The 13,967-nt window shown below is 43.4% G+C and overlaps 1 protein-coding gene across 1 annotated transcript in view; it reads left to right on the top strand.

The window, feature by feature from the left end:
• Positions 1 to 13,077, top strand: part of rtn4rl1a (reticulon 4 receptor-like 1a) — a 120,633-nt gene extending 107,556 nt beyond the window's left edge. Inside the window, exons 2-3 of the mRNA XM_033634889.2 lie at positions 7,989 to 8,443; positions 10,510 to 13,077. Coding sequence (XP_033490780.1) covers positions 7,989 to 8,443; positions 10,510 to 11,409 — 1,355 coding nt within the window. The 3' untranslated portion in view covers positions 11,410 to 13,077. The remainder of the gene's footprint in view (positions 1 to 7,988; positions 8,444 to 10,509) is intronic.
• Positions 13,078 to 13,967: the final 890 nt, after the last annotated feature.

Here is a 13,967-nt window from a genome sequence, read left to right as displayed (position 1 = left end):
AGCAAAGCGCCTGGTTGACAAAAATCACACAAATATTTCAATCTTAAGAAGGTAGTAGGTATCAGATGAGCGTTAAAACATTACAGCCCTTCGCCAGAGATTCACACTGGGCACAAATCACTTTTATGGAAACTCACCCTGATTCATTTCCCTATTTAACAGCAGTACATGGGGAAATGCGTCATGGAGAATTACTGGTAAAACATATTTTCATGTACATCTACGCTCCTTACTGGGAGCTGTAACAGGTCTGAGGCTTGGCTTAATGCCAGCTTGATGCCTCAGCTAATTGCTGATTTGCAGTTAATTGTCTATTTATGTATTGCAGACTGCGCCAGTGCTGTGGAGCTGAAGGCATTAAAATCTATGTGCTGACATGGTGTTAAAATGTTTGGAAACATGTTTTCAACACTTGAAAACAAGGTACAAAGAATCTGATGTTGATGCAGGATTGGAGATTTTCCCTCACTGCAGCTGAGAGCAGTATAGAAAAAAAAAGCACAGCTCATGCATTATCTAAACGAGTATACTATTCAAACCTTGAACTGCAAATGTTTTTTTCTGTTTTGCCACTTGCTATCAAAAGCAGACTATCACTATAATAGAGTAATAGACATAATTGTATGTTTCATGAGGCAAGTGATAAATAAAATGTTTGAACGACTGGATGCTGGTGGGAGATTTGATGCCCCCAGTGTCACAGCCATATGGCAGTCAGCAGCTTCTCTACCTAATATCATCACTTCCATCTCTCAATCTATACATTTTAAAACACCCACAAGCTGCGAGCAGAGATGTAGACACATTTCCCTCAGATGGGCTCAAATGTATACAAGCTCAACCAGGGACAGTCGTGTACGCACTATATTACACAATAAACAGCAGGGAGATATAGAGGATATAATTGGGAAGAATGAAAGAGGCAAAGCGGAGGAAGGAGGAAGTCAGATATGAAGCGATGATGATGAAAATACAAAAAGAAAAAAAAAAGAAGGACTGCAGGGGTAAACAGAAGGCAACGACGAAGCAAAAGCAATTGGAAATGCAAACTAATGCTAGAGGCACCATCACAAGAACATGTCAAGCAGACTTGTACTGAAGACAATTTGAATATACATATATATACATATATATATATATATATATATATATATATATATATATATATATATATATATATATATATGTATATATAAATAAAAGAAATTAATGGGACCAGTGGGAACACCCCAGTGGTGAGTTTAACACTGTAAACTTAAATTAACAGCTGAGAAATCACAAATGTCATCTGTGATGCAGTTTGGCTTTGAACAAAGAAAATTGCTCAACTATCATTCATGGACCTCTAGTCGCATGTAGAGCGCACTTTACCAGACATACGATATACTTGAAGAGCTAAATGTCACCATCATGTCAGTTTTGTTGATAACATTTACAAGCTGAAAGGATCTAAGAAAGACTGACAATGCAAAAGGTTCTATTCAAACCAAGAAAATACAGCTCAGCCATGTAATTTACACACAAAGACAAAAGGACACAGTCGTAGATACTAACAGGCAACGCAAGCGCACATTCTTACACACTCACATACAGAAAGTAGCAAACAGCAGCTTTATACCTAATTAACAGACACAGCAGGCGGGGCAGAGCGGTGCATGAGGGTAAAGCTGTGGAGGAAGGGAAGTGTAAACGTTGTGGAGAAAAGGATGCAGAGGAGTATGAAGCAAAGGGCAACACAGATGGACAGATAAGGCAGAGGAGGAGAGACAGAAAGAATGGAGAGATAAAATCATTTTGATGACCCAGGGCACTGAATACACACTGTATGTTAGAGCTTTTGAAAATATCGTTTGACCAATCAAAGAGAGGGTGTAAAGAGCTCGCCGGCATCAGCATCAATAATAAATGTGAAGTGGTCATTGTTTATTTATTATCCGACCTTCCTTCAACCCAGCAGTGGGTCTATCAATATGAAAATACATTTGTCACATGGCCAAACGGTTTGAAACAAAAGATCTCATCAAGATAGAGAATATATTTATAGTGTCTTTATGTGTGTTGTAAACATGTAAACACATTCACCTGTTAATTAGAAGCAAGATAAAGATTTAAGTTTGTACATTGGTTACTCACTGACGTAAAATGACAAAATGGTACTGTTTATTTATGAGTCTAACAACTGTTAAAGAAGACATTTTATTTAAATTCATTCATTTTCCATAACTGTTAATCCTGTAAGGGGTCGCGGGGGGCTGGAGCCTGTCACAGCTGACATTGGGCGAGAGGCAGGGTACACCCTGGACAGGCCGCCAAACCATCACAGGGCTGACACACAGAGACAGACAACCATTCACACTCACATTCACACCTACGGCCAATTTAGAGTCACCAGTTAACCTGCATGTCTTTGGACTGTGGGAGGAAGCTGGAGTACCCGGAGAAAACCGACACTGACACGGGGAGAACATGCAAACTCCACACTCCCCCACCCTGGATTCAAACCAGGAACCCTCTTGCTGTGAGGCAACAATGCTAACCACTGCACCACCGTGCCGCCAGTTTTTGTTATCTAGCTAACTCAGATAGCAGGACTTAGAGAGTTTGGCAGCCATGGTAGTGTCCCTGACCCAGCCTACTCTTCCACTCTCTGACTGGCTGGTGCTCATTGCCTTTGTTGGTTAGGATTAGGCAAGAGGGTTGGGATTGGTTAGGGTCAGAGCATGTGAGCAGGGCGGAGCGGGTGAAAATTTCTGCTCCTCGCTCGCAGACCTGTCACTTTGCGCCACTCGTCCACTCCGCTTGGTTGTGCACATTCTTCGCTCCACTCCGCTCCATCATAAATTTTATCCCGTTCCACTCGCTCACCACTCCGCTCAAAAAAATTGCGTCGTACTACTCTAACCTGTAATTTTCTATTCACAAATAAAACGGGGTCTGCCCATTTTTCCGACAGCCCATTGGTCCGACATCCCATTGTTCCAACCATATTAAACCCATTGTTCCGAAGTCCCATTGTTCCGAAATCATCATGATGCCCTGTGGTTAAGGTCTGGTTAGGTTTAGGCACAAAAACCACTTGGTTAGGGTTAGGAAAAGATCATGGTGTGGGTTAAAATGAAAAAGAAAGTGAAAACACATAAGCCGTGAGCCTGCTTTGCCTCAAGCCTTTCCCAGCTGACCCAGAACCGGTTGCGGCGCACCATCAAGGCAGAAATACACCCGCTGGGAGCCGTTCAGCACCACGGAGAGCTCCCCAGAGTTAATAACAGGAGGTTATGGTGTTTCACTCTCTCCTCTCTATGGCACTTGTATCTCGACCAGTAGCCTACTTTTGTTGCGTTTCTGATCCTCTATGGTACACAAATAAAGTAATAATCACATATCAGAACAACGGGACGTTGGAACAATAAGAGGTCGGAACAATGAGAGGTCGGAACAATGCTACAGCACCAATAAAACATGAGCTTGGTAGATTGGGAAGCCCTCTCCCCACAGTTAGGGACCGTTCTACACGGTACCACTGGCAGGGTGGAAATAAGTCGTGTAGAGGAGACGGACCAGGTTAAGCGGCCGACCTCCGAAGCCCTCTCGCCTCTCCCTGCAGTTAGGAACCGTTCTCCAAGGTACTGCTGCTTCTCTTCTCAGTTTCTTTTCTGAAGTACACAGTAAACTCCATAGTTTTGAAAGAAAATAGTGTGGGTGTGCGCAGGTGCAAAGATGCATTCTGGGTGGGGCATGAGCGACCGGAGCGAAATTGGAGCGAGAGATAAGGCTCCGCTCCACCTTTTAAAAAAATAGCCGCTCCTCGCTCAACACAAAATCCTCCCGCTCCCCACTCCGCTCACATGCTCTGGTTAGGGTTAGGGTAAGAATGTCAGGGTGAGCCAATCAGAGACAGAGCAAGGCAAAGTAGGGCAGGCAGGTCATGCCTTTGCCATCCTAGACACACACACGTTCATACGCTGGTGGACAAGGCTGCCATACATGATGCCACCTGCTACTCAATTTTTAACATACTCACAATGATGGAGCAGCCATTGTGAGCAATCTTGCTCAAGGATACTTTGACATGCGGACAGGAAGAGCTGGAGATCGAACTGCCGCTCTTCCGATCAGTGGACAACCCGCTCTCCCTTCTGATCCGCAGCCGCCCAAATATAGTATAGTTGCATTTTAAGCTAAATGTTAATATCAGCATGCTAACATTCTCATAATTACAACTTGCTCACATTTAAAAAACATAGTAGTCACGCACATCTAAAAACTGTTTAAAGCAGGTGCTGGACAAAAAAATAGCAATAATCAACATGAAAAAAGGGAGGAGTGAATCACAGAGGCAGCAACATGTTTTGAAAACGTCTCAAATTCAATATCTGAACAGGAAAATATGAGGGAACCTGAGAATGGACTGTTACATTCAGCACTCACCTGTGGGAAAAGACATGGAAGAGGTTATAAGACAACACTGGAATATTCTGGACACAAATCCTTCACTGAAAGGATGCTTTAATAACCCTCCTCGTGTTGTGTATAAAAGACCACATTATCTTCGCAATATGCTGGTCAGAGCAGACCCCCCCCACCCCCAGCCCCCTCAAATCCCACCTGGCAATTACAGAGGTGGAAACGGCCAACAATGCCATTTTACATTAAAAACACAGACCCACAGTCATCCTCATTCTGGAGAAATGTTTGACATTAAGGACATCGTTTCTTGTAAAATGAAAAATGTCATACAAATGTTGAAGTGTCCCTGCAGCCTCGCATACATTTGAAAAACAATGAGGGCCCTAAAAACTAGGATCACCGAACACAGAAGTGCCATTTGTAATCATGATGCATCACGTCTAGTTGCTGTCCACTTCACTAAAGCCCAACATAGCATATCCACTCTCAGATACACTGAGACCATTAAAGGTCCTCACAGAGGAGGAGATATTGACTCTCTTCTTCTGAAAAAAGACTGAATTTCATTGCCATCCATCCAGTTGTCAACTTCATGGTGGCACCAGAGAATAAGTGAGGGGATCTACAAAATCAGCAGGCTTCATCCTCTGGGGACCATGAATGTGTGCACAGCGTTTCATGGCAATCTGTGCAGCAGTTGAAATATTTCAGTCTGGACCAAAGGGGTGGACCGATAAGCAGAACAACACAATCGGGGCGACTGTGGCTCAGAGGTAGACTGGGTTGTACACTAATTGGAGTGCATGTGAATGGTTACTGTGTAGCAGGTGGCACCTTGTATGGTAGCCTCGGCCACCAGTGTGTGACTGTGTGTGTGAATGGGTGAATGTGACATGAAGTGTAAAAGCGCTTTGAGTGGTTGGAAGACAAGAAAAGCACTTTACAAGTCCATTTACCACTTAACATTGCCATCCATAGCATGAATGTATAGAGAGAAGTGGACACAGCATTGGAGGGGGGGGGCAGTTCATTCCTATGACAGCTGCTCAGTGGTGCATGACGCCAAAAATGTTTGATTTGCTGGGGTAGAAAACTAACCAGATCTTTCACATTGTGGGGCCCATAGAGTACGCGCACTAGTGACTTTGCTGGTCGAGCAGCTAATTTCCAGTTTAGTCCTCTTCTGACTTGAATAAAGATAAAGTGATTTAATCATGCAGCTCTTCTAGATTTCCTGAACGTTATCAGAGGGAATGGATTAAATCCTGATAGCAAAGCAAGTCATTTTGTGGAGGCTGTGACACTCAGAAAAAATGTATCCACTTATTCACAGACGTCTCTCTTCCAATGTAAATCTATGGGGAAAAGTTTGTTTGGGGCACAAAGGCAACATGATAGATCTAGAAGTTGTAATTCCACGATTTGGCCACTATGTCAAATTGGCTTCAAAGCCCAGTGCTGTTCCTGGGGGCTTTATCCATAGAGCCACACTGTTTTCGTAGCTTAATATAATCACTAATCATTTCTCAGACATACCGTAAAACTTCAATTAATAGTCCAGGCTATTTTTTGTCTAAAATCACTGAAATCAACAGGCCTGTATTTGGGGCAGGTGTCTATATGGGACAGGCATTTAATGCCTTTCACACAAAACTGCTGCCCAGCAAAGATCAGCAAATACAATCAAATTGTTAAACCAGTATTATTATTACTTGTATAAAAAACAGGCTTCAGATAACATCAGTTATGAATCTTTCATATGATCTAGCTCCGAGAGACAGAGCATCAGAGAGAGAGAGCTACAGTACTTGAGGATTACAGAACCCAGCACACCGACACAGCACCACTTTATCCTGTTAAAAACAATACTCACAACTTGGATTGATTTTTGTGAAAAGCCCTTTCGATTCTTTTGATCTGAGGACCCTGACGGACTAAAGGAATATGAATAACTTACAGGGTAATTGAGGAATGGACACACAATTTGAGGCAGCCAACAACCCAGTTTTTGTACATCTGAAAAACTTCTATTGCTAGTAAAAGGGACTGGGCATTTATTAAAGTTTTACGGTAAATTTAAATCTAATACAGGCCAATGACACTGTAGATAGTTGTAAAAAATACTTACAATAACGAACAAAAAAGTATTGTTTTAATCATATATCATGAAAAATGTTTATTGCGTTTCATAAAGTGTAAAAATGCCTTAAATCCACAAATAACCATATATATTTATTGATGTTGGTTCAACAGGATAGGAGACGGGCTGCCACAATGACAGCTGTTTTTTTTCTCCCTTCTTCTTTTTGATGAAAAGGTCAGCCTTGTCAAATACAACAGACACCGCCTACACAGTATGTATCAGATAAAATGTCATGGATACAGAGAGACATGTGGACAAACACACACACACCTGCGCGTATGTGGTTACACAAGTGTACAGACCTATACAGATGCATGTGTACCACACAGGATAATGCTGCCCTGACATTTCAGAACATGTTGTTCTTTTACTGAGCCGAGCAGCAGTGTCCTGGACAAACTGACATCTGTCCATCACATCTGTCCGTGCCACTGAGAGACACACACACACACACACACACACACACACACACACACACACGCACACACACAAAGGCTGGACACGTGCACACATGGTGTTCATATTGTATCGTAACTCTCTGTCCGGACATCACTCCCCGGATCAGCGTGTCTCCAACCTCATCTCTTTTGCCTCTGCCCTTTTTATTCTTACCTCGCTGGCCTCACAGTCAAACACTGGAGGGAACCAAGGTGGGAAAAAAAAAAATCAAATAAATAAATAAGGAGTGAGACGAGAGGAATCTCAAAACAAAAAGTAATATCCACTTCACACGCATGCTGCAGATGATTCCCGCTTCATCCTCCACCTCCTCTCTTCCCCCTCTTTCTCACTCTCCCTTATTGTGGGAATGTATTACAGGTGAGGTGTGTGTTCACTTGTAAGCAGGAGAAACATCGATTTTCTGTCGCCTTTATAGGATAACCAAAGGATGTAACACTGTTCAGTGCGTGATAGGATGCTGCTGTGCGTGTCTGTGTTCACCGTATCATCGAGATTGGTCAGAGGAAAACATAAATAAAAATGTGATAATCATACTACCACACCAAAGAAAAACACAAGACTACACACACTGCTCTAAAAATAGTTTGTAGACCTGAGCAGTGTTTTTAGGAGGTGTTGTGAAGGGGCCTCTGTGATTTTCAAGGTTTTGCAAAACATGAAAAAATGATCCCGTGAGTTTGGGTTTGAGTTTAAGATGAAGATAATAGTGAAGGTTAAGAGAAGAACGGGCTTGCGAAACAGCACAGGAATGTTTTTGTGCATACGTGTGTGTGTGTGTGTGTGTTTGTAAGATATTTGTGTCAGCGTTGTAATTTGTCTGCACTGAACCATGCCTATTGTTGTCTTTGTAAACTGAGAGCAATGAGTGTTTCATTTAAGATGTGTCTGATAACAGGAGCTCTGCTGTATGAATTCAATTAATTCCGCCTGCACTCTGTTTCCCTCCATCCTCCTCTCTTCTCCTCTCCGCTCCTAGGTTATGGTGGGGTGGAGCTACTGTTGGTGCTGTGTGGCCTGGATCTCTCTCTGCCCTGCCCTCGCCACTGCATCTGCTACACTTCACCTAGCACAGTCTCCTGCCAGGCCCACAACTTCCATGCCGTGCCCGAGGGCATCCCTGCCCAGAGCGAGCGCGTCTTCCTGCAGAACAACAAGATCCAGCGGCTGCTCCGCGGCCACTTCTCGCCCACCACCACCATGTTGTGGCTTTACTCCAACAACATCTCCTACATACAGCCATCCACCTTCCACGGCTTTGATCGCCTGGAGGAGCTCGACCTCGGGGACAACAGGCACCTGAAGGCGGTTGCTTCAGACACTTTCCTGGGCCTGGGCAGGCTACACGCCCTGCACCTATACCACTGTGGCCTGATCAGCCTGCCTCCAGGGATCTTTGCGGGCCTCCATAATCTCCAGTATCTCTACCTACAGGTACATGGATAACAGCCTCCTTTTATCTCTACTGTATATTGCATCTGCCACCACAATCGCATTACGGTGTAATCTGTCCATCAGCCTGGCTCAGCACTTACTGCCTATTCTGATTTATTCAATTTATTTTAATTGGACACTGATCAAATGCTAGCTGTTATCCTGAGTGCAGGGAAAATACCACAAAGCAGCGCTCACACTGAAGTAAGCTACAGTATATCTGCTGTGGTAAACAACTGGAGGGAAACAGTGTAGAATTTGAAATCCAGCATTGAGTGTGGGATTGCATTATTTACATGGTGGATTTATGAGGAGGGAGGCTTCTACTATATGGAAAAGATCATCAGTCCATGCTATTGATGGCTAAAATCAATTAATACACTGAGTGGGTGGCTTGAATGCTCAACAGCATTCTTACGTCCTCTATAACAGCTTGTCCAATGTACAGAAAACCACAGTTAGTTGTGTGTAAATCACCCATGATGGCCCCCATCCTTTAACAGAATCCTCAACCTCAAATGCACCACTCAAAGGGCAAAGAAAATCCTTTCTGACCCCTCTTACACTGCTCACCACTATTTTTTTTTTAGCTACTGCCCTCTGGAAGCTGTTCAGATCACTGACTATTCAACCACCCTGCATCAAAATATAATAGTCTTTGAATTCCTTGCATAGTCCAGCTATTTCCTGCACTTACTATGCTTTTATAATGTATACTGAGCAACAAGACAAAGCTATTCTTTGTGTTGTATAATGTATGCACGTAATAGCACGATATTATTGATGTCTTTTGTAATGCCGGAACTGACCTAAAAAGCCGTATAAGGGCATACTACTGCTGATATCAATGTTTCAAGTGGTAAGAAAGTTTCTAGAGATGCACTGACTGCAATTATGTTGGCGACTCCAATTTTTTTTGACATTTTAACAGACACAGATTTTGGCCAATTTGGATTTTTTTTTTTTCTAAGATCTATAATTGACAGAAGACACATGCATATTGGGCACTTTTCTTGAAAGCCACTGGAAACTTGGCTTGAAATAGTAAAAGTGCATGATATCAAAGATGAGTGTCTCATTGAGCATCCACAAAAATCCGAGAAAAATAAATGTGTTTAATTATTAGAAAACCTGTTCAAAAACAGCTCATGTGGCTGCTCAAACCATTTCTCAAAGGCGTGATCAGATCACACTTGACTGGCTTTGACTTACCAATTTTTTTCCTTTTCAATCAACAGCCTTAAAACATTTTGCTGGCACAAAACAATCCACCAAATCTATAAAAATTGACCCTACTTATAAGAAAACTAACTAGACTAAGTAACAAACCAGTTTAGATGGCTCCTTGTTTTTATTCAACTTTACCTCCCAGAATATGACACTATTCATTTTAGCATTTTCTATTCACTTACATAAAACAGTTAGCATTAGATTTTCTATGTGAAACTTTTGAGCTTATTGTCAACTATCCCAGTTGTATGCTAGTTATCATGACTAATTGGCTAACTAGCAGACTAGGATAGACCACGCATATTTGTGCTTTTATCGAGTTATGCCCCCCAGACTAAGAAGCCAAGTGTTTTAGCATCTTCAATCCACTACAGGAAACGGTTAGCATTAGCTCTGCTATGCTACACTTTTGAGATACTTCTTAACTCTGTGATTAATACAGATTTTGGTGTTGTACGCTAGTCTGCTAGTTAGCTTAACACAGTGGCTTTCAAACCATGTGCAACATGCATCAGAATGAATTGCAACTTATGAGAACAGGTTACAGCGGCTCTGACAATAGTCTGTTACTGTCCATGCTGCTGTTCAGGGCATGCATCTAAATTTGATCGGCACAGGGTCAGCTACATCTGAGACTGGCCGGCCAGTCACCGGTCATGTCTACCAATTCAGGACAACAGCCAATTGACTGGTGCATCTTAAGTTTTTCAAATAACAACACATCACAAAATACAGCGAATTAAAGTAAAATCACATATAAAGTATGATGTTAAGTGCAGTGCACTTCGTTTAAAGAATCTGTTTTGACCTTTCCTCCTTCCTCTACATCCTGGCAGGACAACCAGTTGGAGTTCCTGGAGGACGACCTGTTCATCGACCTTCTGAACCTCAGTCATCTCTTCCTGCATGGCAATAAACTATGGAGCCTTCGCCAGAACACTTTCCGTGGTCTGGGGGTTTTAGACCGCCTTCTTCTCCACCAGAACCGCATCCAGTGGGTTGACCGCCAGGCTTTCCATGACCTGCGGCGCCTCACCACCCTGTACCTGTTTAATAACTCCCTGACTGAGCTATCTGGATCCAGCTTGACTCTGCTGCCGGCCCTGGAGTACCTTCGACTGAATGACAACCCCTGGGAATGCGATTGCAAGGCCCTGTCACTTTGGGATTGGCTGCGGAGGTTCAGAGGCTCCACCTCCTCCCTCATATGTGTTTCACCACCAGAGCTGGCACAAAAGGACCTGAAATCGCTGAAGAAAGAGGAGCTGCCCAGTTGCTTGTCAGGCGAGGGTCACGCACGTGGCACCCCAGGCAGAGAGATGGAGCATGGAGAGTCATTGAACCACCTGAATCGTCACAGAAATCATCACAACCACCATCAGCGGCCGTACTTGCCCCATGGGGACCAGTACAGCTTGCCTTCCCCCTCACCCCTGCCGCGGCCACCCAAGGGAGGCCGCAGAAACTGCACCCGCCGGGGCCGAAAGGCAAAAGGGGGGCTCAATGAGGTGCAGGTACTACGGGAGGGGGGTGAGAAAGACTATGCTCCAGATGGAAGTAAATATGACCTGTCTGGAACTGGGCGGAGGAAGAACAAGTGCATCCCAAGAACTTCTGTTGGCCCACCAATTGGGGTCCAGAGAGCCAATAATAAAGCAGGGTCACACTTTGCAGATTATATTTTCTGTTTACCACCAGCTCTGCTGCTGTCACTCATCTCTGTCATCCTACGCTGAGACACGAAATGGACACTTTTGTGCTGGTGATGCAACCTTATGATTCACTCTCCTGAACCACCCTGCCCTGGCTCTTTAAAATGAGGCATGTGTGCATAACTGTGTGTGTACATGACTGTGTATAAAGAACATTATCAAATATCTACTGTTGAAATATCCCTGCGGTATTAAGGCAGGAATCTATACGAGTCATAATCAAAAACATGGAAGTCAGGGAAAACAATTTAGCCCGTTGCTTTGATGATGTCACCAAGGGAACATCAGGAAAACTTTACATTTGTCTCTGTGGCATCAATGGCGTCACTGCATTCATGTACTTATAAAAACTGTACAGCCACATAAAATAACAAGCCAATGATTCATTCAAGTAATCGCGAGAAGACCCCACAATATGGATCAAAACAGTTCAAGGCTCAGTCTCTGTCTTCAGCCTTCTAGACACAATACTGCTCTCTCGGAGCACCCTCCATCTGTCACTCACGCTGAGACAAAGACGGTCATTCATAACTGTCACACTGCTCACTCAACAGCACCTTGAGATCCAGAAACAAAATGCCACAGACACAAGTGGCAGTAAAATGAGTCATTGTAGAGTCATAACGGTAGTAACTAGAATCACAATATACCTACCAATGAAGTGGTTTCACTTGCAGGTCTCACAGCAGGGTGAACCCACTTTAATGCACATTTGTATCCTTAACAGTGGAAACTCTAAAAAAAACACCACTGGAGTTGTGACACATCTCTATAGCTGACAAATCTTCAAACTAGTGCTGGTAAAAGGTCTTCACTGTCCTTGCACCCCATCAGCTTAAAAGCCATTCAGAACCAACCTTTCATTATAAGAGCCAACCGGTCACAGTCAGTGTAAATGGGCGCGTGAATGAACGTCTGTGTCACTGTTTGTGTGAGTGTGTGTCTACTAAAAAAAAAAACAAAAAAAACACTAAAGCCATGCGGGTAGAACGACACGAGATAAGAGTGCCTAATGACAGCCAGTGGAACAATAAGGACAAACTTCAGAGGCAAGGGTGGTTTCTTCCACTCTTGGACCTCACTGGCTACAAAACAGAGGCCTCAATGGGCCTGAAAGTTCAACACATGCAGGCCAAGGAAAAACTGAGGCCCAAGCCTGGCTCACAAAACTTCAGACTCCCAGAAACTATTATGCACTTTCCTCTGTAATGCTGTGGAGGTGAATGGAAAAATATAAATCCCCCGAGCAGAGAGGATTCAATTTAAATAGTCGCAGGAGTGTTTAATACTGGGGGAGAAAAGGCCCTACAATCAGGGAGGAGTGCTGATGACCACCACAATATATCTCCTGCAATTGTCTAATCAACTGCTTAAAGTGGAAAACAACAAAATCAATTCCGTGATGACCACCACAGGGCAAAGGGACTGACAAACTTCTGCTGTCTTTGTCCTCTCTGGTGTGTTTAGTATGCTCCAAAACAGATGGACTTGACAATCTTTAAGCCCTGATTGGAGAGTTGGATATTAATGCTGCTATGTCCTGGAAGACGGCCACTTTCTGAGGCTCGGGATTCTTCTTGGGTAAATAACAAGGACAGAGAGGACTATGGGACGCGGTGACCATGGATGAACTGGAGTGGTTCAAGCACACACACCCCTACTGAAGCCCGATCACCTTCACAGCCTTCCCCTCCTACTGCAAACTGCTAACCCCTGTCAATCTGGGGCTTTCAAATCCCAGAGCAGAGCACCACAGGTTTTGACTTTCGACCTGAACCATTTCAGAGTCACTCAGTCTCAAGTGCTCAACTACAATAGGCGAAACCTGTACAGATACACAGGGGCCATCCGGGTACCTTAACTAGCCAGTAATGCTAAAGGACTTTATTTCTTATAGCATTACAAAGTTACAAATTCTATTTTAAGAAGGAGCTGCCCTTGTGTGCAAAAGGATGACCGAGCTAAAAAGCTACAAATCATGACATGCTGACAAAAAGCACAATAAATTATTGGTATGGTTTGCTGGCAACCTATAAATGTGTGGTTCGGATGGGAATCAAAGAGCGGGGGCCACATTTGTACCCTGCTTGTGCGTGTTTCCTGCTGCGCCCCGCCTTTTTGTGTCTATCTATCTAAATGTTGGGGATGAACAGAAGCCTGTCACTGGTGTCATTCTCCTGACATGTAGGATTAGAGACCCCTTCTGGTGAACTTGTTCGTGCTGCTGTGAACCCAGAGGTGATGTAAATTGTGTCTGTTTATTCCTGTGAGGATGACTTTTTTTGTAAAAAAATACAAAAAACAAAACACAACAAAAAAACAAGGGAAGAAAAAGAAAAAAGACAAACTCTCTGTTGTGTCTCAGTAGTTCCCTAAAAAATAAACAGGGAGCTAGGGGCTGGAAGTTTATTTTTTATTTAATATGATTATTATCATCATTTCAGTTTTTTGAGTTCTGTCCTTTTTTTTTTTTTTTGTTTCGTTGAGTCATTCAAGATAAACGGTACACTGCACTGCCCCCCTCCTGCTCCTCCTCTTTTCTTTTCTATCTTCCTATTTCTCCCTCTATCTTCGCTCCCTCC

Source organism: Epinephelus lanceolatus, chromosome 11 (assembly GCF_041903045.1).
Source record: "Epinephelus lanceolatus isolate andai-2023 chromosome 11, ASM4190304v1, whole genome shotgun sequence".
Taxonomy (NCBI): domain Eukaryota; kingdom Metazoa; phylum Chordata; class Actinopteri; order Perciformes; family Serranidae; genus Epinephelus; species Epinephelus lanceolatus.
The sequence above is the reverse complement of the archived record's forward strand: the minus strand, read 5'-3'. Positions and strand labels throughout refer to the sequence as shown.